This window comes from Oxyura jamaicensis, chromosome 12 (genome assembly GCF_011077185.1).
Source record: "Oxyura jamaicensis isolate SHBP4307 breed ruddy duck chromosome 12, BPBGC_Ojam_1.0, whole genome shotgun sequence".
Lineage (NCBI taxonomy): Eukaryota > Metazoa > Chordata > Aves > Anseriformes > Anatidae > Oxyura > Oxyura jamaicensis.
The window spans coordinates 14,263,366-14,286,561 of NC_048904.1; the positions used below are offsets into that span (position 1 = coordinate 14,263,366).

At 54.0% G+C, this 23,196-nt stretch overlaps 3 protein-coding genes and 1 long non-coding RNA gene across 25 annotated transcripts in view; 1 reads left to right on the forward strand and 3 right to left on the reverse strand.

Annotated features, from left to right (window-relative positions):
• The window catches only part of C12H3orf14 (chromosome 12 C3orf14 homolog), a 30,222-nt gene extending 16,162 nt beyond the window's left edge, over nt 1-14,060 (forward strand). For 2 of the 4 annotated variants that reach the window (XM_035337811.1, XM_035337808.1), the window contains exon 4: nt 9,687-14,060. In XM_035337811.1, the coding sequence (XP_035193702.1) occupies nt 9,687-9,929 (243 nt within the window). In that variant the 3' untranslated portion in view covers nt 9,930-14,060. The remainder of the gene's footprint in view (nt 1-9,686) is intronic. The other 2 variants (XR_004754128.1, XR_004754129.1) reach the window with 2 other exon arrangements.
• FEZF2 (FEZ family zinc finger 2) lies at nt 1,728-5,455 on the reverse strand. Of its 3 annotated transcripts, none has more exons than XM_035337807.1 (5): nt 5,012-5,116; nt 4,064-4,905; nt 3,803-3,937; nt 3,560-3,692; nt 1,728-3,106 (listed from the first exon to the last, which is right to left on the reverse strand). In XM_035337807.1, the coding sequence occupies exons 2-5, from the start codon at nt 4,847-4,849 to the stop codon at nt 2,844-2,846; spliced, it is 1,317 nt and encodes a 438-aa protein (XP_035193698.1). In that variant the 5' UTR covers nt 4,850-4,905; nt 5,012-5,116; the 3' UTR covers nt 1,728-2,843. The 3 variants fall into 3 exon arrangements, with proteins under 3 accessions (XP_035193698.1, XP_035193696.1, XP_035193697.1); XM_035337805.1 differs by lacking the exon at nt 5,012-5,116 and adding an exon at nt 5,300-5,455 and having other exon boundaries at nt 2,570-3,106; XM_035337806.1 differs by lacking the exon at nt 5,012-5,116 and adding an exon at nt 5,296-5,318 and having other exon boundaries at nt 2,570-3,106.
• Nucleotides 5,794-6,553, reverse strand: LOC118173336. Its single transcript, XR_004754130.1, has 2 exons — nt 6,464-6,553; nt 5,794-5,915 (listed from the first exon to the last, which is right to left on the reverse strand). It is a non-coding gene; the product is annotated as an uncharacterized LOC118173336 (long non-coding RNA).
• A 970-nt stretch (nt 14,061-15,030) lies between the features above and the next one.
• The window catches only part of CADPS (calcium dependent secretion activator), a 200,035-nt gene continuing 191,869 nt past the window's right edge, over nt 15,031-23,196 (reverse strand). For all 17 annotated transcript variants that reach the window (XM_035337803.1, XM_035337795.1, XM_035337800.1 and 14 more), the window contains 2 exons: nt 18,030-18,134; nt 15,031-16,376 (listed from right to left, as the gene is read on the reverse strand). In XM_035337803.1, the coding sequence (XP_035193694.1) occupies nt 16,197-16,376; nt 18,030-18,134 (285 nt within the window). In that variant the 3' untranslated portion in view covers nt 15,031-16,196. The remainder of the gene's footprint in view (nt 16,377-18,029; nt 18,135-23,196) is intronic.

Sequence of the window (23,196 nt, forward strand, 5' to 3'; positions counted from 1 at the left end):
GGGGGGGGGGGGGGGGGGGGGGGGCGCGGGGCCGGACAGCCCCGCTCGGCGGCAGGGGCACACGGGCACGCCGCAGCGCCTGTCCCGTCCCGGCGGGGCAGTTGAGCCGCTCCGCTCCCTCTCCCCCCTACCCCTCCGGCGGGGGCCTTTCTTTTCTTCCCCACCAGCTTTGAGCAGCCCTGTTTCAGATTGGCCTTTTTATGTTTGATATAAAGAATAGTTGTTGGCCAATTCCATCTTTTCAGCGCTGCTCTCCAGGCCCGGGTCCAAGCGGCTTGTCAGATGCTCATTAACTCCCCCTTTGGCTCTTTCCAGTGTGTCTCCTAAGCTCATTGTGCCAAGAACTAGCGCTTCTTTCTCTTTACACGGCTCCCTTTCTCTGCTCCATCAGGGAGACAAATTACTTTCCAAAAGGGATCGCCAGGGATGGTTTAATGAGAATTTCTCTAGGGCTGGCCGTGGAAATCAATGTAGTTAACATTCGGTGCACTTAATTGGACTTTTCTCTTCTGCCTCCTTCAAAAAAACTCTGAAGCTATCCTGTTAATCTCTCATTTGTAATCAATTGTGTTGACTAAACAAAAGTCTAGGTCGTCCTTTCTTCCTGTCCCAGACAATCCTTTGTTGCCTCTAAATGCCTCATTCTTGAGTGCTCCTGGTCGTGTAGATGGGTTCGATTGTTGACAGTTCATTATTGCGCTTTTGTCCATTTAATCTCCCTCGCTGTGTTTTGCATGTGCATGCCTTAATGAGCTCCGTTGGCAATTAACATGTTTCTAGCAGCAAACTGGTTGCTCAGACGTTTGGAGAGCGGAGTGCAGGGAAAAGGGCAACGCAGCTGCCTTTGGCTTGGTCGCTTCCCAGTGCCCGGCGCCGTGCCTGGCCCCGCCGGGACGCACCTGGGCGAGCCGGGCCGAGCCGGGCCGGGCTGCGCCGAGCCGTGCCGAGCCCCCGGTCCCCCCCCCCCGGACCCCCCCCCGAGGCACCGGCACGGCTCAATCTGTCGTGTGCGCGGCTGCGGCGCCGGGAGAGGGGCTGCGTGCGGGTTTTGTGCTCGCAGTGAGGCTTGCTGGCAAGAGTGCTGAAGTGTGAGCAGTCGTGGACAGCAGAAACATCTTGTGAGGGAGAGGATAATTGGAGTCTCTGGCGTGTGTGTGTGTGTGTGTCTGACAGAGCCACCCTCCCCCGCCATCCGCCGCCTGGGTGTGTGCGGGGAGCCGGGGGGCGGGCAGGGCTCCCCTCTCCTCTCCCCCTCCGCTCCCGGCCGGCACGGGGAGCTCTGCCCGCCGCCCCCGGGAGGGCCGAAGGGACAAACCTCCCCCCAGGACCGGCCGGGGCTGCCCTTCGGAGCGCCCCGAGACAACGCCGAGCTGCGCCGAGGCTGCCGCTGCCCCTCCGACAGCTCCGCAAACACCAGCGAAAAGCCCGAAAAAAAGAAAACCCCGTTCTTCCTCAGCTTTCGGTCCCGTCCCGCAGCCCCGGGTGCGGGGGGACACCCTGCTGTCCCCGGGACCCTCCCGCACCCCCCGGGGGTCCCTGGCGCTGCTGCCGCCCCCCGCAGGCACTGCTCCGTCCCGGCGGCCGCTTTTTCTTCGGGGTCGGACCGCAGCGCCTTTCCTCGGGGACGGGTCAGCCCCCTCCCAGGTCCCCAACCGCGATGACTTACGGCGACGGGGCTTGCTTATTTTTTTAATTCCTTTTTAACCCGAAACTCTCCCCAAACCTCATTTTTTTCCCCTCAACAAATGGTACCACGGTGCCGGGCTCGCTGCGCATCGCTTCCCGCGCCTCACCCGGCCCCGAAGCGTCAAAACTCTAACTTTTGGCACCGCCAAAATCCCAAAGCCGAGCAAGGACGAAGCCCCGCGGCGGGCTGTGGGGCCAGCCAAGCCCTCTGGGCTCCAGCGTCGCCGCCCGGTAACGAATCCCAAAAGGCGGTGCGAGGGGTCGGCTCCCGTCCGTGCGCTCGGCGGCGAGCTGCGCTTGTCCTCGCCTCCTGCCGCGGAACGAAGCGGGGAGAGGTGAGCTCCCGGCACGGCGTCCCCGGGCACTTGGGGCTCGCTCCTTCCCCTCTTCATTGGCAAGCCCGGCCCCAGCAGCACGCACGCTCCCGGCCACCCCGGTCTCGTTTCTCCGCTAGGATAATATTGTTCCTAACGACGTGGCCGGAATAGACACTTGCATATTAAAGGTAGGGGAAGGGGGGAGCCGAGAAGGGGATATTTAGTGTAATCCAAGTGCTTGATTATCCATATTCTGATCAAAAAGAGTTTCTGAGGCCTGCTGGGAGTGATTAGATTAATGTAATGCGCTTTGAAGGGTCTGTGTTTTCTCTCTTAATTTGGGTCATTACTCGGAAAGCAAGCGTGAGATCGTTTCATCTGCATGCAGGGAAGGACGGGCACTCGGGAGCGGCCGAAACACGCCGGAACGAGCCGGGCCCTTCGGGGGGGCTCCGGGCCCTTCGGGGGGCGCCCCCGGCCCTCCCCGCCGCTCCTGGGGGGCCCGGGCAGCGCCGTGCTGCCCGCTCCCGGCTGGGAGCCGGGGCCGAGGAGGGAAATGAGACACCTACGAAGGGCCGGTTTATTGTCCCGGGTTAGGTTAGATATATAGATATATTCCTCACTTATTCGAGCGTACATTTAAAGTGGAGATCTACAGACACGTATAAAGAGCGCTGTCCTGGCGCCGGCCCCTCCTGCAGCTCGGGGGGCTCCTCGTATGTACAGCTGCGGCCCGGGGCCGATGGCTGCCGGCGGCTGAGCTCGCTGGGGAAGAGACAGAAGCAAAAGGCTGGCTCGGATAAATAGTGCTGGCCCGGGGAGCGGGGCCGAGAGGGGCCCTTAGCTCTGCCCGCTGCGCGCAGGGTCCCGGGGCGGCGGCGGCGGCGCGCTGGAGACGCTGTCGTGCAACTTTCGGACGTGCTTCTTTAAATCAAAGTTTCTGCAAAATCCTTTCCCGCAAGTGACGCACGTGAAGGGCTTCTTGTCGTTGTGGGTGTGCATGTGGAAAGTCAAGTTATAGATCTGGTGGAAGGCTTTGTTGCAAATCGTGCACTTGTACTGCTTCTCGCCGCTGTGGGTCAGCTTGTGGTTCTTGTAGTTGCCTGCGGGAGAGGAGAGAGGGGGACGAGGGGGTTACCCGAGGGTGCCCGGGCACACAGGTGAGGGGGGGGGGCGGCAGGAAGCGGCCCCCAGCCCCCCCCCCCCCCGGCCCCCTGTCAAAGCCGCTCCGCATCACCGCGGGGCAGCGTGCAACCGGCACGGCACAAATGAGGGGCAGGGGCGGCGCGGTGACCCGCGGCAAATAGAGGGCCCGGGATTAGGACCGGGGCCCGGCACCTCTCATTTAAAAAGCATTTATAGGGCCGAGCCGCCGGCGGGCCCCGGCCATGCGGCCCGGGGCTTGGGGAGAAAGTAATTGGGAACGGCGGCGGCTCGGCCCGCGCCCCTCGCATCCCCCAGCCGGGCAGGGCTCGCCCCACTTCGTCCCCATAAGGATGGGCGAGGAGCCCGCGGGGGAACCCGGCCCCGGCCCGGCCCGGCTCGGCCCGGCTCACCTTTCTGGTGGAAGCCCTTGCCGCAGAACTCGCAGACGAAGGGCTTGTAGCCGGCGTGGATGCGAATGTGGGTGTTGAGCGTGGAGCTCCTGTTGAACGCCTTCCCGCACTGGTTGCACTTGTGGGGTTTCTCCTGCACCGGGGGGGGCGAGAGGCCCGTTAGGGGGCTGCGGGGAGGGGTGTAGGGGCTTGGGAGGGAGGGGTAACCGCCCCCCCCTCGCGGCCCGGCTGCCCCCCACCTACCTGCGTGTGGATGATTTTGTGCCGGCACAGGGTGCTGGCCTGGCGGAAGCCCTTCCCGCACACCTTGCAGACGAACGGCCTGGCCCCCGTGTGCACCGGCATGTGGCGGGTGAGGTTGTAGTGCGCGTTGAACACCTGCGGGAAGCGCCGGCACGGCCGGGTTAGGACCGGGGGGACACCTCTCCCACCGCCCCGCATCCCCCCTTCAAAGCCTCCTATCCCCCCGGGAACCCCTTTCCATCCCAAGGAGCCCCCTTTTACCTTGCCGCAGACCTCGCATGTGAAGTTCTTGGGCTTGCCCTCCGCCGCCCCGCCGCCTCCCAGCTTGGCGTGGCCTTTGGGGGGGCCCCCGCGCTCCGCCGCCTCCTTCATCACCTGGTCCAGGTGGCCGGGCAGCCTCTCCTTGTGCGCCAGGGGGGGCGGCGGCGGCGGCAGCTTCTCGGCCGCCAACCCCGCCAGCTTGGCGTTTTCCAGCAGGAAAAGCTTCTGGTGAGCGGAGAGCCCCCCCGGCGGCGGGGCGCCCAGCAGGCCGGCGGGGAAGAGCTGTCCGTGGAGCAGGTCGGCCGGGTGGTACGCGGCGTCCAGGTAATTGAAATAGTAAAGGGAGCGGGGGGCGGCCGGCACGGCCCCCGCCTGGTGGATGACCTGCGGCTTGATGAGCCGGCCGCTGGGCTGGCCCAGGGCGAGCTCTGCCTTGCAGCACACGCCGCAGTTGGCTTTGCAGAGCCCCCCGCCGCCCCGCAGGCTGCTCTTCCACAGCTCCGAGTAGTTGAGGAGAGTCTTGGAGGGCACCTCGTAGCCCAGCGGCGGGATGGGGATCACGCAGGGCAGGGGCGAGCACAGGCTCAGCGGCTTCTTGCCTGGCTCCGGCTCCGGCCCCGGGCCGCCTTGCCTCTGCTCGAAGGCCGGCTTGGGTTCCGACGTCTTGGCCATGATCCGCTCGATGGAGAAGGCCAGGCTCTTGGAGGGGTTAGCGGCGGCGGCCCTGCCGTCGTGCCGGGGGCAGGAGGAAGGCATGACCGTCTCCAGCGACCCCGAGCTCGCCATGGCGCTGCGCCGCCCGGGGACTCGGGGTGAGCAGCCGCTCGCTCCTGCGCTCGACTCTGCATTCCAGAAAAGCCAGGAGACAAATCAATTTAATAAGCACCTTGTTCTTCTCCCCCCCCTCCTCTCCCGCCCCCCCCCCACCGGCACCCCCTCCCTATTTACATTCAAATGAACATATCCCAGAACAATGGCACGTAGGGTACCAGATTACTGCTCATTAAGCGGAACGCGCTAAAGTAACATGCGAGCTAGACCTTGTTAGTATTTAAAAGAAAAAAAAAGGGGGGGAAAGGAAAGGGAAAAGAAAAAAAAAAAAAAAAAAAAAGAAAGAAAACCCTCCCCCAGGCACTGCCACCCTGCCCAGCCCCGCCGATGGCTGCGGGAAACGCAGGGGCGGGGGGCACGGCGAGGGGCAGGGGGTCGCCGCGGGACCGGTGGCCACTCACCTACCTAGCCGTGGCTAGCGCCGGCGAGACGCATCCGAGCAGCGCGCTGCGGCCACAGTCACATTTTGACGGCAAACATCTTCCCGAGCGCCAGCTCCCCGTCTCGTACATTTAAGGCTGACATCACATGAAGTCACTCGGAGCAGAATGACACGGGGATGCCACCATGGAGCTTCCCCGAGCCCCGGCGCCGGGCTGGAGCGCGGTGGGCTGGGGCAGGGAGAGGAAGAGGGGGGCCCCCCCCCCCCCCCCCCCCACAATTTACTTCCTTTTTATTTCACACAAACAAAACGGTGGGGTGTGGTTTTTTTTTTTTTTTTTTTTTTTTTTTTTTTTCCTCTCTCTCTCCCTTCTTAAAAAGCAACTTGCAAAGCAGAGGAATCGTTTTGCATGTGGCAAATTAGAAGGCAAGTGCGATTCACAAGTTGGGTGGAAAAGAGTGCTCCAGTTCTTGCTGGGGTTAGAAGAGCCACTCGGAGTGAGCGTGAGGATTTTTTATTTTTTTTTTTTAAGAAGGGGGAGAATGATTTTTTTTTTTTTTTTTTCCTAAAGCAACTACCACGCAACCGTGCTCGAGTTATTTTGGCAACCCATCTGCAATCAGCTCCGTTGCAACCGAGCTGGAAGATAATTAATAAATTGTCACTTATCTGCGAGCCTCCCCAGCATGTATAAATTAATAGCCAACCCATTAATTAGGACAGTGTATTAATGTTAATTAAACTAAGTTTAATTCCACCCCCCTCCCCTCGCAGGGTAGCTGGTGATTAGCCTTAAATAAACGCGGAAGGAGTCGAGTCCGGGGCTGGGTTTTCTTGAAAAAAAAAAAAAAAAAAGGAAAGAAAATGGGGAGAGAAAAAAAAAAAAAAGGCAGCCGAGCGCTGCGATCGGGAGTTTTGCGGCTTGTCACCCCGCGAGCTGCCCGCTCCTCCGGCCGGGCAGGCAGGCGGCTCTCCCCATCTCTCCATCTCCCGTCCCCTTTTCATCCTTTCCGTGCCCCCCTCCGGCTCCCCCCCCCTTCTCCAAACAGGAGGCTCCGCATTATCGCGCCCGGGTGCCGGGGTTTCTCCCCTGCCTGCCTCTAATTAAAACGACTTGGTGCGGGAGGGGAGGCTTCGCAGGCGGCTCAGCTGCGGGGACGCGGTAATTGGGGGAGCCCCGTGCCCACCTGGGTTTTGGGGGGGCCCGGCCGCCGCCCCTCCCCTGGCCCCATTCACCCCGAGCAATTTTCCGCGGCGATTCAGGGCGCTCGCTCCTTTCACTCGGAGCCACTATAGCGCTGCGTGAACCGGGTTTTGTGCGTCCCTAAAATAAAGGGGAGGATTAGCCGGGGGAGGCGGGGGAGCGGAGGGTTTAAGATTGAGCCTGGCCAGAGGTAAAGCAAGCAATGAAAAGGCCCCTATATATTATTATTTTATTTTTTTTCCGCCTCCCTAGCACGCCTAAGAAAAGTTTGGAGGAATTCGGCGGTTTTGTGCGGCGCTGACAAAGCCGCGCCTCCTCTCCCCGCCGGGGCAGCTCGCCGGCGGCTGTTTGCAGGCAGGCTTTGTCACCTGCGAACCACAACACGCTGCCGAAACTAATTTGGGAATTTGGGGGAGCCACGGAGAAGGAGGAGGGAGCAGCCCCCGCCCGGGCTGCGCCGCGCTCCCACCGCAGGTGGGCTCCGGGGGGGGACCCCCTGCCCTCGCCATCCTCCCGGCGGGGCAGCGAGGGAACCCCCCCGCTTTTGGGGAGCTGGAGGGAGGCGATGCCGAGCGCACCGGCACGAAGCACACCCGGGGTCTGGCTGCCGGAGAGCCCGGCTGAGCCGAGCCGAGCCGGGCAGCGGGCAGGCGGCGGCTGGGCTCCCCGCTCGCTCCCGGGGCTCGCCGGCTTTAGCAAAGTATTTAATTAGCCTCCACAAACTTCTTTTTCCTCGCCTGCAGATTATACTGAGTGGAGGGTTGGGAACTATTTTACACCTTGCCACTCACATGTTAATTAATCTCTATCTAACCCTAATTGCAGTTTATTCAAGCACCGCTCAACAGCTCACCCACACAATAAACACTGGGGCTGCTTTTATCCATATTACTCCCCGCTCACACGTTGAGTAATTAACTCCAGTACCAACTAATAGTGCAAACAAATATTTTCTGTAAACGAGATGATTTCGGGCGGGATAAAAGAGGGCTGCGGAGCCGGGGCCGGGAGCTCGCTGCCAGAATCCCCGCGCCGCCCTCGCCCTGCCCGGGCTGCCGATGCCTGGCCCGGCTGCATTCTGGCCCGGACCAGGGGGGTTCCGCAGACCCCAGGGGGGACGAGCATCCTCGGGGAGACCCCCCAGCAGCAGCCCTAGGGCCTCCTCCTTCCCACGGCCCCGCAGGGAGCCCCCCCGTGCCCGGGTGCATCCGTATTTTGGGCTGGCGGCTTCGAGCCGCCCGGCGGAGCTCAGGTTTTAATTGAAATCGCAGGTTTGGGCACAGCTGGGGGCTGTCTCTGGCGATCCCGCTTGTGCTGTGCCGGCAAGCGTGTTGGAAATGACTGACTTCGGGACGGCTGCGCCAGCCGCACCACTGCTCCGTGAGAGCCGGGACTGGGGTCTGGGGGGTTCTGGGGGGCCGGACTCGAAGCCTTCGCCCCCCAGCTTCCCTCCTGCAGCGGGGAGATGCTCCCAGGGCCGCTTTTTCCTGGCAGCACCGTGCCGCAGAGCCGCTCGCAGCGCACCCGTAATCACTTCTGCAGGTTTTTCTTCATTTTTTCCCCCCAAAAAACGAGTCCGGATGCCCGTCCCGACAGGACGCCCCGATCCCCTGCGCCCCCCGCGCTTCCGCCTCCCATTTTTTTACCCCAGCGCCCACCTCCACCTTGGGCTCAAGGCGCACCCGGCGACCCCAGCCCCAAATCCTCCCGGGGCGCTGACATCGAAAACCGGCCGGGATTCCCCCTCCGTGACCCTACAACCGGACCCCCGGGCTGGAGGGCTCCTGAGGGCTGTGTCGCAGCTCGAGGTGGGGGTGTGGGGCTATGGGGAGGGGGCCCGGACCTGCTGCCCCCTGCCACCGGCCTCGACAGGGCGGCCAGGAGATGGGCATCTCGCCGGTGCTCAACGAAATCCCCGTCCCGCACGGGTCCCCCCATCCCCGGGTCCCCCCGGCCCGTGCAGGGGGCACTGGGCGGCTGTGGGCCGCCGGGAGATAACTTTGGGCTCCTCCTGGTTATTTAACGTGGCAGCTGCTTAAACTCCCCAGTGGAAGCTGCCGAAAGTTATTAGCGTTTACGCCGCCGTCTCCCTCCGAAATGGTGGCTTTGATTTCTGTGCTGCTTTCCTTTGTATATCTATGTGTGCATATAAAATGCATTTTATTTTATTTTATTTTATTTTTTTTAATAGCAGAAGATGAGGGGCAAACGGGCTAGCCCAGGCAGTCAGGATGGGGCTGCCTTTGCAGGAGCAGCTTCAGGAGTGGAGTTGTGATGCTACCCGATCCCTGGCCTCGCCACGCTGGGCTCAGGGCTGTCTCAGAGCAAGGCAGCAACTGGGGCAGCCCAAGGTGTGTCTCTGCAGCTCGGTTTGCAGCCCTCAGAAACGCTCTTTTTGGACAAAATGATGAACAACGAAAGGGGAAACCGAGAGGAAAATCCGCATGAAGCAGGCTGTTACCTCCTTGCCTGCTTCCTCTTTGAAACCGTAGTACCTTGTGTAGTGGGCACAGCATGCAGCCCCCTCGGGCTGTCCTCCCATCCCATAGGGCCCTTAGGTCTGTGGGGTGACCCCTCAGAGCCCTTAGGTCGGTGGGGTGACCCCACAGGATCCTTGGGTCGGTGGGGTGACCCCGCTGCCACCACCGTGCTGCTGCAGGCTGAGGCCACCTGGGCTGGAGCAGAGGCGCTGAGTCCCTGCAGACGGTTGTTTCAGCGCGTTCACTGACTCATGCACACATCACTGCGTACACGTAGGCAGATAATTTTTTTTTTAATTATTTTTTTAAGAAAAATAAAAATTGGCATATTGAAGCACTGTACTGTGGAGCTAGGTTTTGGAGCACTGAATGGGTCCCAGAGCAAACACAGCGGGATTTGGGGCACGCAGTGGCTCAGTGTCCCTGCATGGCTCCGCTGTGCGACTCTGCCAGTGGTGGCAGGGGCAGCACTGACATTTTAACCCCGTGTCTCATTTTAAGAGCCTGAAATATTTGAAATGTAGCCGCACTGCAGAGCAACCGGTAAGGCACCGTGGCACGAGCTGCCCGACGAGTGCCTCGTTGGCAACCAGGCTGGCTTATGTAAGTCTAAAAACGGCACCTCCTTGCTCGCCACGTCCCTTTCTGTGCACGCAGAGTCCTGCAGAGCTGCCAAACAGAAGCAATTGAATGAACTCTTTTCTCTGCTCATTCTTCCTTCCGCAGCTTGGAGAAAGTGAGCCAGAGCCTATTCTAGTTTGCCTGTCAACAGGAATGGCAGCGGACGGCTCCATCCCCACTGGGCTTTGTGCCCCCGAAGCGCTGCCTGCCTGCGAGGCATGGCAACGTCACGGGAGAGACCAGGCCCTGCCACTGGACAGCTCTGGTCCAGGAGTCAGTCGAGAGTCATTGGGGTCCTCATCATGCCTAGAGCCCCCCCAGACACCAAGGCAAGCGAGAAAATGTTGAAGGGGGTGGCTGCTGTTGTGCCTCGCTGTCGGAAGCAGCCAGTCTTCACATCGCGGCGATGGAGCGATGCCGCATTTCCTTTCTGAAAACCAAAGCTGAGAGATGTCCCTTCTTCCTGGTTTGAAGTGGTGTACTTCTTCGTTTTGAAAGACTGGGAGCTTTTATTTTTTTTCTGGTTTTGTTGTGTGTTTTTTTCTTTTTTTTTCTTTTCCCCCTTATTTTCTATTTAGGAGAAAAGGTGGGAGGAAGTAGAGAAGGAGAATATAATGGGGGGATGGCCTTGTTCTCACTTTCCTACTGAAAACATTTCAGAAAAAGGAGCAAAAAGCAGTGAAAATGGGTAGAAGCCCACTTCAGTTTTGCGTTCCCATTCCTTCCCTTTTTTGCTTGAAAGAAGGATGGCCAAAAAAAATAAGTGGGACAAACCCCACGTGTTTTGAATTATTCTCTTCTTAATGAGTTAGAAAAACATCTCGTTTTCAAAAGTACGTGCTTTTTCCATGAAAAAAAAATCAAACAGAGGAAGAACCTTTCCAAAGCCAATAGCAGTTGCCATTCCCAGTCGTTTTGCAACTCCCCACTCAGTGTTGTGCCATTTTTCTGGCTGTGCCACGGCTCATATTGTTCGATGCTTGCATTTATCTTTGCTTGAAGGACATCATTTTCATAGACATCCTTGTTCTCTGCAGAGCAGGACTCCACGGCAGTCTGCAAGGTACTGGGGGAGCAGCAGACAGCAGCACGCCACCTCCTTCTGTCAGGACAAACCAGAGCCCCTCAACGCAAGAATCTCTTCTTAATTTTTTCATTTGATTTTGTATTTTTCTGATTTCAGCCCCAGAAGATGCAATCTGAAAGAACAACTAAAAAATCCTCCCAACGATCAGAGCCCAAACTAAAAAGCCAGACCTAGTTCTTGCAGGAAAAAAACTTCCATGCGCGACCCAAGTATTCCCTGAATGTTCAAGAACACCCACAAATTCTATAAAAATAGCTGATAATTTATTTATTTGATTTAATTATGAGCCTAGCTTGTGATTTTGGGGTGGGGACGGGGGTGGGGCTGGAGTTAGTGATGCTGAAAAAACACTTTAGAGAGAAACCCAGGCGAGTCGTCAGCTCTGCGGTGCCGGGGAGCTGCCCGGGCTCCTCCTGTAGGCACGCAGAGCTTTGCGGTGCCAACCGAGGGCTCTTAAACCCCTTGGGTGAGGAGGTGGCCACTTCTCCTGGGTGAAGCTACAGGTCTTTGGCCCTACAGTCTGTGGATGAGGCTGGTGTCCTGTGGCCAGCATGCTTTTGAGGGACTCCCTGCTGGCTCACCTGGTTTGAGCGAGGGTGGATGCATGGCAGTGAGCATTAGCCCACTGGGCTGTGCGGCTGGATGAGCCCTGGTGCTGGAAGGGGGCTGAGGGACATGTTCCCGACCCTTATGGGAGGGTCTAGAGAGGGTCGGGGTGCCGCGTGCTCTGCCCCTGGCGTATCACGGCACCAACCCCTCAGTCCTTGCTGGGTCAGCAGGACAGGAAGAAATATCAGGCTTCCCTCTCATCGGCGTTCCCAGCCCTGTTCTCTTCAAGCCTCTGAGCTCCTTCTCTCCTCCTTCCTTCCCCCAGGATTTCCTGTCCAGCTGAAACCCATCGGCAGGCCCCGACATCAGCTGCTTTCGGAGCCCCCTCTCTGCCCAAAGCGCTCCTCAACGGTGCGGCCTTTGTTCCCCCCAGCTGTCGCATCCTCCGGGATCGGCAACAAGTCCTCGCTTTACAGACCCCGTCTTGTCAGTCCCCAGGCTGATCTGACCACCTGGTTTGTTTGTGAAGCGAGCGCTCGAGTCATAACATTTCTGTTTATTTCAACAACTGTATTCCTTGCATAGGAAATGAGCCAAGATGGTCTAAGGCGGGGAGAGCGAAGCATGTCGTGGTTGTAATTGCTTTTCCTCTCCCAATATCAAATTTTACGGTATAATCAAAATCTTATTTTTGTACTACTGGACTCTGTTATTGTCTTAATCTTCTTAAGTGCTCCTATTATTCCAGTGATTTCATCGTTGCATGTTGATTTTAATCTTTTGATCTCCATATTAGCTACTGCCTGCAACTAATTTGTTGCTCAGTGTTTTTCTTTGTTTTGACCTGTGAGGCATTTTCCTCATGGCACACAACTCTGCTGGCAGATTGCATATAATCTCTGCACTTTTTTTCTCCCATATTTTGCATAGTTACAACAAATGCAGATTTACAACTTGAAACGGAATATGTATCTTCTGGGGAGGCTGAGCAAAATACCGCTTAGCGCCTTTAGCTCGGGAGCCCGAATGCGCTCGAACGGAGGAAATGCCGCTGAATGCAGCTCACCGGAGAGAGGTGTCGCTCAGGCTCCTGAGCCAAACGAGTTCAGAATTGTTGGCAACGGCAGTATTTGTAACTTAAATTATCTGCAGTCAGGTACCAAACAGTTTCTGGAGGCACTGCTAGGGCTGAGAGGAGGAAGGCTGGTTTTTGTGAATGGGGTAGGGGACTCCTGGCTGGACTCAGCTTGGCATTTGGAGGCTCTGCTGAGTCCCGACACCACGGAGCAGTTTTTTCAACCAAAGCTGGTGGCAGTGGTGCTGCTGCAGAGTCTGGAACTTCACAAAGTGCAGAGGGTGAAATACGGCTCAGATGGGTTTCGGTTGGCTGTTATACCAGGGCTTCTTCCCTTGGTAGCTGCTGCTTCAACCTGTGCTGCTTTACTGGGGCTTTGTTTGCTTTAGCTTTTTCTTTTAAAGCTTCGAGGAGTAATTTTTGCCTTAGGTTTGCCATGACTTCTTCTTCTTCTTCTTCTTTTTTTTTTTTTTTTAAAGAACACAGACTGAACACTGACAAAATCATCTTTGCTTTGCTGCGTGCCTATTTATGCTTCTGAAACCAAATTGTCTTCTAATATTTTTGACGTTTTGGTCACCAGAGAGGCAGAAAAGCAATTTCTAAGATGCCTATGGGCCAGGAGACATGCTTTACAGCAGAGGGGAAAGAATCTGTTAGTTGCTGAGATATAAAACAAATTGGATGAACAGCTGCTGACACTTGTCAGTCAAATAGTTGATAGCATTTTCAGTCTCCATGCCACATGCTTTAAGTAAGTCTGTCAAAAAAAGGATATTTTCGCTGGACTTCCCTGTAAATATGAGAGAAGTTTTGGCCTGATCTATCATTTAAAATTTTGCTGGCAGAGGAATGAAATTTTCCTCTTCTCCCCAAACTGATTGACATAACTGTACTGGCAGATCCTTCATCTAGGTGCAGTTGTACTGGCAGGAAGTCCTTTGACTGTTGGAGCTCATTCCACTGCAGCAGCGGGTTGAAGTGAAACCGGCAGCAGACCTTTGCGTCTCCTCGGTGGGGTTTGCCAGGGTGCTCCCAGCCATCAGCAAACACTTCCAGCAGCTGCCCGAGGTGTAGATTTGCCCGACGGGAGCCTGAGCCCCATCCAAAGTGTAGTGCGTGGCCGAGGGGGCTTTAAACCCAGATTGTGTTGTTCAGCCAGCACCAAACCATTTGGGGTGATTCCTGCAGGATTTAACCAAGAGGGCACTCGGTGCTCCCGGTGCCGCGGTGCAGCACCCACAAGGGACAGGGTCAGGCTGCCAGCACCCACGTAACCATCTGGGATGACTGGGTGCAACAGGCTCCTTCTCTAGCCTTCATGCTGCAGGACTGGGAGGTTAAATCCTGCCTTGCAGCATTGCTCATGCAGAAGTTCTTCACACCAAAATTTGTAACTCAGCGCTCATTTGGGTCCAAACTCCCTAAAAGAAATGATCTGCCTAATGCTTCCTCTCTTAGGACAGGCGGTCAGGCCTGACGTAGCCTCAGGGCTCTTACAGAGTCCCTGAGCTGCTTTGCTGGGGTCTGAGGCCACGAGAAAAGCTGTCACAGGCTGCAGGGTCACTGCTGCTGACGGGGAAACTCCGAGGAGCGTGGCCGTCCCCGCTGCAGGGCGGCACCTCTGCGTGCTGGTGGTGCGCCGCCAGGGATCAGCTCCCGAAGGCAGCGCCCACATGGCTTCATTCAAAAAACTGAGCAGGGCTCACTATTTTGAAAGGTGGCAGGTGGAAGTGGGCTGTGTTTTCACCCAATAAATATTTCATGTAAAAAAAAGGGGGAGCCTGTTCCAGAGCGGAGTCAAGCTGTTTCTCTAGCTCTGCTCTGCCTGACGGGGGGGAGTGGAGCTACAAATTTGGGTCTTCCCCGGTGCTTTTTGCTCCCAGCCTGGTGCCCGCCCCAGTTGAGGCTTTCCCAGTGCCTCCTCTTGGAGGTGTTGCAGGTCATATCAGTGTCTGGGGCAGGAGAGGGAGAGGGAGATGAGGATGTGGGCATGCATATGCATGGCTCAGGAGCTTGGCTTCAGGATGTGGCTGCAGGCTCCAAGCATGAAGAGGTCAGGATACAGGTATTTTTTATATATGTATGTTCTGCTGACAGGCATGCAGGGGCACCTGCCCTGGCCTTGGAAGATGTAAGTCTGACTTAACTGTTTAATTGCTGCCCCTGTGCATCAAGTGGCTTATCAAAACGTAAAGGGTGCTAAACGTGCCCACCACCCGCTCCTAGAGCAGACCCGATGGTGCCCTCGTCCCCAGGGGTGGGCTCAGCTCACCACGGGTACGTGGTGGGGCTGCAGGGCACCTCCAGAGCCAGGGGGTGAACTGCCAGCAAGAGGAGGGTCCCCAAATCCGGCACTGCAGGTGAATGAGCTCCCGGCTCTGTAGCCATCCCGGGACCCAGCACCCCACCCGGGCTGCTCCCAGAGCCCTCCTTCCTCCCATTCCTCCCTTGGCTTCTTTGGGAGAAGACAAAATAAAAACTGAAGCCTTTTTGCAGAAGGCAAATTGGGCAAGGCTAATTGCCGTGTAATAACGGGGGCTGTACCGGAGCACACCGTCAATTAGACGCCCAAGGCCAGCTGATGGGGTGCAGTGCCCAGATAATGGTGGAAACGAGCGGGGCGGTGACAGCCCACGTGCCCTTGTACCTGGAGAACATACGGTCTGGGCCCAGCCTGACCTCTGGGAACAGGTCAGGAAACCAGCTTCTAAATTAATAAACTGTAAAAACACCCATGAGAAAAGAAAATGCCTTTATTCTGAGAGGTGGGGGCTCTTACATCTCAGCTTGTAATTTCTTTTTTTTTTTTTTTTTCCTAAGGCAGACATAAAAAGACTCCATAATTTATTCTTAGGACATCTGAATAGTTATTTATTGAGAAGCCACAGTTCTCACACTTACAACTGTCGGCTTGTATAAGGCAAAAAAAGCAAGATGGATCACTATTTTACACAGAAAGTAAAAGCTCCGGAAGGGGGACTGATGGACATGCAGTTACCAGTCAAAATGCAATGTACATGACATATATAAAAACCATTGTGAAACAGAGGAGTTGTAAATTATGGTTACAATCTACCGAAATAAATATTCAATATATTATTATAAACACATTTGTATAGTCTAAGATTGTAATTAAAGTTGTCTTTGTACATACACGGTTATTGGAAATTTAAACAAAAATGTAACATTTAGAGGAGCAAACGTCAACATAAAACAACTGCTTTGGACTTGTAATGTGGCATGATAGATCCATAATGATAGGATTAATCTGGTGTGGCAATTAGAATGACTAATCCTCTGGGATGTAGCCTCTATGGAGTTAACTGCATATTGAAGGGAAGAGCCTGATATATTAACAGGGATGCAGAATGATTCAAACGGCTGTCTGGGTTTGTTTGTTTTCTGTTTTTTAAATGAACAGAGAGAACAAAAAAATCATTTGTAATTGCCTCGTTTTTCTTTTAAAAACAAAGCTGTTTTTTAATTAATTTTAAGCAGTTGGCATCCACAGAAGAGAAACAAAGAAATGAAAGGACTCGATTCACTCATCTTCACAACAATTTACCATCAATGTATATACAGTACATTAATGAAGCATTGTTTAAACTTTAATTATAACAGGGACACACCTAGTATGTTTTCTATGTAGTTCTCCAGTAACAGTATTAAACAACGGTGCTCCATATTGCTTATGAACATATAGATATGAAATCAGGAAACCAATGAATCAAAGAGAGGTGCTAACCTTATTACCACACAGCTAACATGGCATTTGTATTGGTAAACTTCTCATGGGCGTTTAGAGCTGACAGAAAAATTCCTAATGTGGCTAACTGAGTTACAGACGAGGTACATGCACGGACACCAGGCAAGCCCCGGGCGGTCCTGCAGGCCAGCTCCCCTAGTCGTCCTCTTCGTCCTCCTCATCGCTGTCCTTCATGGTGATGCCCTGGAGCCCTCCGCCTTCGCTGACCGACGCCGTGGCCTCCTCTACCGTCAGCCGGTTCCGAATGGTCTCGTAGGTTTTGCTGTTCAGGGTGGAGTCCAGCACGCCTTGCAATCGGAAATCCCGGTACGTTTTCTAAAGCAGGGGGAAGGAGGAGACAGCAGAGAGGTCAAGGCTGGATTGGGAGCCACTCGCGGAAGAGGCTGGGATGCCAAGGAAATCCCAGCCCCATTGGGCATTGTCCTGCACAGCGCAGAGCCGCTGTGCAGTAGCAGGGGTCCCTGTAGGGTAACCACGAGCCCCCCTGGAGCAACAAATTGTGGCTGTCTGACAGCCCTGCCTTCGTGGGACCCGCAGGTGGGCCGGCTGTGGGGGCTGCACAGGGGCTTCAGAGCAGTGAGGACCAGAGAGAGCTTTGCATAAAGTATGCTGGGGTCTAAAAACCACATCCGAGCAGCAGAGTAAGGCTCCATTGGACTCACTTTCCTGGCTTCTAGATGCATTCATCTGCCTGCAAGTGAAGTTATTTTTCTTCACGCAGCAGAACGCCCATTGCCTGTAGCTGCGGATGTGATTACACGTTCCTGGAACGCTCTGTATTAAATAATCCTACCTACAGTATTGGGATTAAATACGCTAAGTCCAGGACACGGGAGAAAATTGTTCATGTACAAAGATAAGCACATGGCATGTATTTCTTAAATCTCTCTTCACCTGGTTCTGAAACTGGAGTTGCATTTCCACAGCTAGCTGTACTTCCCTTGTTATTACGGTTAATTTCCTTGCATGTGAATTTATGTTTAAAAACTTCTCGACTCTGTGTGATAAAACTCTGCTCCCTTAGTTCCTTTAATTGTCCCCTGTGCTCTGCATGGAAACTATTTACTGTTTCACTCTTTCAGAAAGTCCTTGGATTTGTTGTAGCTGCTTCTGAAAGTAATATTGGTATAAATAAAGCACAAGGAAGAAAGCTTTCCTCAGCTAGCTGACAAGTAGAAATAATTTGCCTGTGCCTGTTGTTTTCAGTTATGAAAAGCACATTTAATACATTTCAGTTTTAATTTATTCATGCCTTCAATGTGTTCACTGTGCACAAGACCATAAACATTATAAAATACTAGACAAAAAAGCATTAGATAGAACCTAAAATGATCAAAAATATATTTACCCCCTTCTGTGATCTTATTATTTCATGTAAACCACTGTGATTTCACACTGAAATAATTATCATTAGTCCAAGGCACGCACACACACACATATACACATACACGTGCACTCGTGGAAAAAATGTTACTTTCAGGGTATGTTATCTCACCTTTGGGATCTCTTAGAGTTGATTATATACACCCATTGTAAAGGAAACAACTTCAATTAACTACGAGAACAATCCTCATTTGCATTCTGATGATAATCACAAGCCATAGCTGGGCTTAAATATTTCTAGTAAAACAGTGTTAAAAAACTTCTGGTTTGATTTAACCCATTTTAACACGAGTTCATGGGTGTGATCGACCATAAAAAGGCTAATTTTGGCGTGCTTATTGTACAGGTAGGGCTGAATAAACAGTATTTTCCCTTTTTTCATGCAGGTAGTTACTCTGTTCTTAATTACACATGTATTTTGCACCTCTGTGCATTTTAAGTTCCCGTTTACCCATCTGATAAAAATCTTCATTTCTGAGCATCTCAGTGAAGGACTGACTTTATTTGCCTATGAGGACACGCCGCACACATGCACTCGCCCCTTTCAGCAGCAAGACGATCGCGAAAAACCCAGCGGGCGATTACCTTGACTATCCTAATGAGGGTTTTCAGCTGGTAGATGTGAAGCTGCAGGTCCATGCGGTCTGTCAGCCAGGTGCAGACGACATTCATCGAGCTGGTGTACCATTGCTGCAAGAGAGACAGGACTTCTCCAGCAACCACGTTACGTGCGCGTGCCGTGCCCTGCACACGCCGGCTGCACGCGGGCATGCAGCGGGACCAGGCTGTCCCCCCCGGTAATGGGATGTGGCAGGCTTCTTAGGGGAGACCAGCACCCTCTTTTATGCAGAATTTCCATGCACAAGCCTCTAACTTTTCACAACGACAGCAATCTTACTCAGAGGGGTCCCGGCCACCAGCGGCGCCGCCAGGTTTTTGTAATCCTGTTTTGCCATTGACTTGACTTGGCAGCCGTGGCGGGAGTTTTGGCCCAGTCCAGCTTTTAACCCGTTCCCCGCCCCAGCGAGAGCACAATCCTGTCTTTAGGACCACACTCGAGCTACTTACCGGCTTGAAATCAAACGAGACCGGCCACAGGGCGAGTCTGCTTCGGGGCAAGGGTTGGCTGCGGGTGAGGATGTGCAGGCGTGAGCACCTACAGGCACCGCGTGGGAAACGCTTTGGTTTCAACCCCGCAGTTAGGGAAAGATGGAAAAGCAGCAAGCAAATGAGCTCGTTTCAAGCTGCTGAATTCGCAGGGCCCCTCCAGGGGCTGAAATTTTGCTGCTTGCCTGTGAAAAAGGCTTGCAGCTGTGTGGCAGCAGACTGCCAGCCCTGCAGCGCAGGAAGGCTCCGGCGGGCTGCGGATCAGCGCCCTGCTCACGCAGGGCTGGCACTGCACGTCTGACGCCACGGAGCGAGGAGCGAGCCCTCGAGAGAGGAGAAGCAGGGGCTATGTGCTGCAGGGGATCACAAAACCTCCCCACACAGCACCACGGCTGATTCCCGAGCGGGTCCAGAACCCCATCGCGGGCTCAGGCTCTGTGCACAGGCACAGCGTCTCACTCTCGTTTACTCTTACACATGCACAGAGCAAAACCCGTGCTGCACAGCTGCAGAAATTTATCTAAAACCAGTTAAAGGGGAAAAAAAATAAATTGATCTGTGTTTTTCACAGATCAATTTATAAAAATGCTGATTGAGCCCCATCCAGGTTAGTCTGCAACACAGCTTCCTCCCAGCTAGCCTAAAACCTTGCATCAGTCTAACTCAGATATTTTTTCCTCTCTGCACCCCACCTTCTTTTTTCTGGGCACTGGTGTCTGCCAGCCAAGCACACGAGCTGACGTGAGGCTGAGCGAGGCAAACCCGCGTGTCCGAGCTAACAGCACACAGCGTAACGCAGACGGGGGCTCGGCACAAGTTACCCGACCATAAGGCAACGCAGCCAGGAGCTGCTGCCCTCCAGCAGGACCCAGCACGCTGCCTGGGGAAGGGTTTTCCCCCACTGTGGTCCTTCTTTATGGTGTAACACTACCGTGTACCTTATCAGCCTATAGGGTTACCAAGGGTATAGGACCTGGTCATCATGAATGGTCACGATGAAAACTTAGTATTAACCTCTTATTGCTACAAATGCTGTTCTAACTGTGCCTGGGCAGGCCAGGCCAAATGAAACCTAAATAAAACACGGGACCTGGAGACCCGGAGGAAGCAGCCGCTGCTGTTTGCTGCTTGGTGCCGTCAGCGGGGCTGTGCCCTGGGCACAGCGGGATGGAGCGAGGCCACACGTCCCTAGAGAGCTGCAGGGCTGAGCTTGGGACCAGCAGGGGAGCAATACCGAGGGAAGTCCACAGACTTCACTTGTGTGGCTGCAGCGCAGTCTGGGCTGGGGAGGGTGAGGAAGGCAGCTCCTCTCGCCCCTCATTTATCTGCACCCTCCGCCATTTATCACTGCAGCCAGTTCTGGGCCAAGGAACGATTCCATGAAGGTGCCCCTCCACTTCTAGCTCTAGAGTAAGTTCCAGCTCTTAATAAAACGGAGGAAATAAAGGCATGGAAGAGTCACCAAGTGAACGTCACATGGTGATCTCGTGCTTGATGCTTACACTTCATGCAACCTGTGGCAGAGACTGGCCCCTCATCTCCAGGATGGAGATCTGGCAAGAGCTAAGAGCACAAACAAAACTAATTTGGACAGGAAAGGAGCTCTGTCAGTGACAGAAATCAAGCTCGGCTACAGTTAGCTGTCCCAGACCAGAAGAGCAGCCAGGAAGGCCCAGTGGGACTTCACACCTCGCAGCTCTCTGACTACTCCGAGCACCTGGGCGCCCTGTGCTGGGTCGGCCGCTCCAGGTGGCTGGCTGGGGGGGGGGGGGGGGGCCACAAAGCAACTGCCTGGGGTCTTTAAATCAAAACCCACAGAGGAACAAAGGTTGCAGGCCCTCTCCCTTCCACTGCTGCCTCTCATTTTCCATGAAGTGACCTGCTTCTGGGTGCCTCTGCCTCCCCCAGCTGAATGAGATGAGGGCAGGCCCTGAGCCATGCACACCTGCACTGCTGCACGACAGATACGGAATAAAAATAATACTTTCTGCCCAGAGGTTATCAGCAAGGTGACAGCATCCATGGAAAAGGTCACGCCGTGGCCTGTGCCCACTTCAGCAGGGCCAAGGGAAAGCACCTGTGGGAGCTGCTCGCACACAGCACCACCACAGCAGCCTGTCCCGTAACTCCCATCAGCCCTAATAACGTCCAGCTGCCTTTTAATGAGCACACAATTTCACTGCTGTGAGACCTTCAGCTTGAGCTGAATTAAACATTTGGTTGTGTTTCTGGTAGCTGAACTGTGGGGAGATGTGAACTCCCCGGAGCTGGATCCTGCTGTCCCGGAGCGCCGGCTCACTGGGCTCAGCCGCTTGGGGACTGCGGAAGGAGCGCTCCTCCCCAGGGTGAAGTTACTCCAAAGACTTTCTGCTTCTTGAAAAAAAAAAAAAAAAGACAAAGTGTAATTCATTGATCTTGATACACAAAACCGTCACGTCACTTCATAGAGCACACACCAACTGCTGAATTTCAGCCCTGCATATTCATAAAAATAAGTTAGCCCATAAATTAAATGTTCCCTTTAGCTAGCACTAGTGTTGATGTGCTATAAGACGCACAAGCCCTCTGATTCATGACTAACCCACCAAAGAGGATAACATTTGCATATGATTATATTATTAAAAAAAACAACAACAAAGCCAAATGCTCCCGAATGGGAACGTGATCACTTCAGACAAAAGAGCGCGGCGCGGTCCTGGCGTGACACCGGGCGGCTCTGCCCTTCCCAGGACAAAGGGCTCCTCGGGGCTTGTCCCCATGCACGAGGTGCGGAAGGCAGGGCCCAAATGTGCCCACAGGCCGTCCCATGGGGCCACAACACATCTCAGGCACATTTCTTGAGTCTGAGCACCAGCTGAGCTGTGTGCACGGGCACACCGAAGGAACTAACAGAGATGTATTTTCTCAAAACTCATCACACCTGGTTATAAAGAACCTCAGCAATGCTCCCAGGTCCATGGACCCCAACTTGCTCCCTGCCACACACATTACTGATGGCACCTCGCATCCCTCCCGGCCACCCACGGATAATTTGCACTCACTCAAAGGGCACAGGGCAAGGGATAGCACAGCATGGCCTGGCTAACAGCAGGGGAGATGCACACAAAGCTCTTAGGATGGCATCAGAGCCCAGGAACAGCAAGCGGACACCCTATTTACACAGCTAGGAATGAAATCCCGCTTTGCTGCTGCTCACCTGGGTGGATGAGGTGGCCATGGGCAGCTGGGATGCTCCTGGACATGCCTTAGAGGAGCAGAATCACACCACAGGGCTCGTTGAGGGCTGCCCATACAACACCCCAGCCAGAGCAATAGGCTGGCTCGTGCTTTTTTATTTTCTTTTTTTTTTTTTCTTTCCAGTTTCTTGAATGCAAATGCGTGATCAATAAGTTGCTGAAATAGCAAGTTTATCTCTGAATATATAAATTGCAAAAATTGATATGAATAAATCTGCAAGTAGCACACAGAGTGTGGCACATTTCAAAGAAAAAAAAAAAACAACACAAAACACCAAAAACCAAACCCACCAACAAAAAAAACCCCGTGCTGGGTTCCTGCGCTTTCCGGGAGGTGGTGTCATTACACATACCCAGGAACATCTGCAAACCCCCGTCTTCTTTGGTGTGAGCTGAATGGAAGCATGACCTCCTGTTCCTTGCCATGAACCTTGAGTTCACACTCATATTTTACATGTTACAGGAAGCCGCAGCTCACCCCAGGGGTGCTGCAAACAGAATCTCGTAAGCCAGATGCAACACTGCTTCTTAAGGCACCTGAAGGAGCTGTATTCTGCATTCAAAAGCTTACATACTAGTAGCTTAAGGTCACTTCAGCTTTTGTAAAGAGCAGGACAAAACCAGGAATGCTTATAGGGCTGGGTTGTCAGCAGGGTAGCAGAGGGATTACAAGGAACCTGTGACTCTGCCTCTTTCTGCCTTTACTGGTAGTTTTTTTGTGTGTGAACAAGTGCCATACAACAGATTGAGGCTGGTATAAAGGCCTGGGACTGTGCAAGAGCACCCCGCTGAGCCTCAGCTGTGCTTGCAATTAGCAATAGGCATGAAATGATTATTGTTGTGGTGGCTGATGGCAATCTGAAGTGACAAGTTTTATGGGGGAAGTTGTAGTAGGGATGTTCAGCAAGTTTCTGCAAACCATTAATCGAAGGCTGCTGCACGGTTTAGTCAAAGCTATTTTATGTCATTGCAAAGGTCTCCCAAGGATGCTGAAAGAATATTTTGGTGTTCTCAGTGCCTCGGAATGGAGTTTTTCTAGGTCAGGGATTCTTTACTGCCCTATTTAGTGTCAAAAATACCCATTTGCCTCAAATTAGCAGAAAGCTTGTAGTTAAGGGCTGGAGATTAGGCATACAAAATTACTCAGCAGGTGACTGCTGGGTGGATTTGGGGGTTGAGAAGTCTTTAAAACTGACTACAAGACATTATATACTTCTGACAAAAGAACATAGTAATCCTACCTGCTTGCTTTAACCACTGTTGTTTGTCTATTATGATGTGCTTTAATGCCCATAAGAGCAAAACTACTGGTGATACTACTCAATTACCATAGTAACTCTCCCCTGTGACCTCTCATTTCAGTCCCTGCTTTCCAACCAGAACCAATCCAAGCAGGGCAAATCTATTTA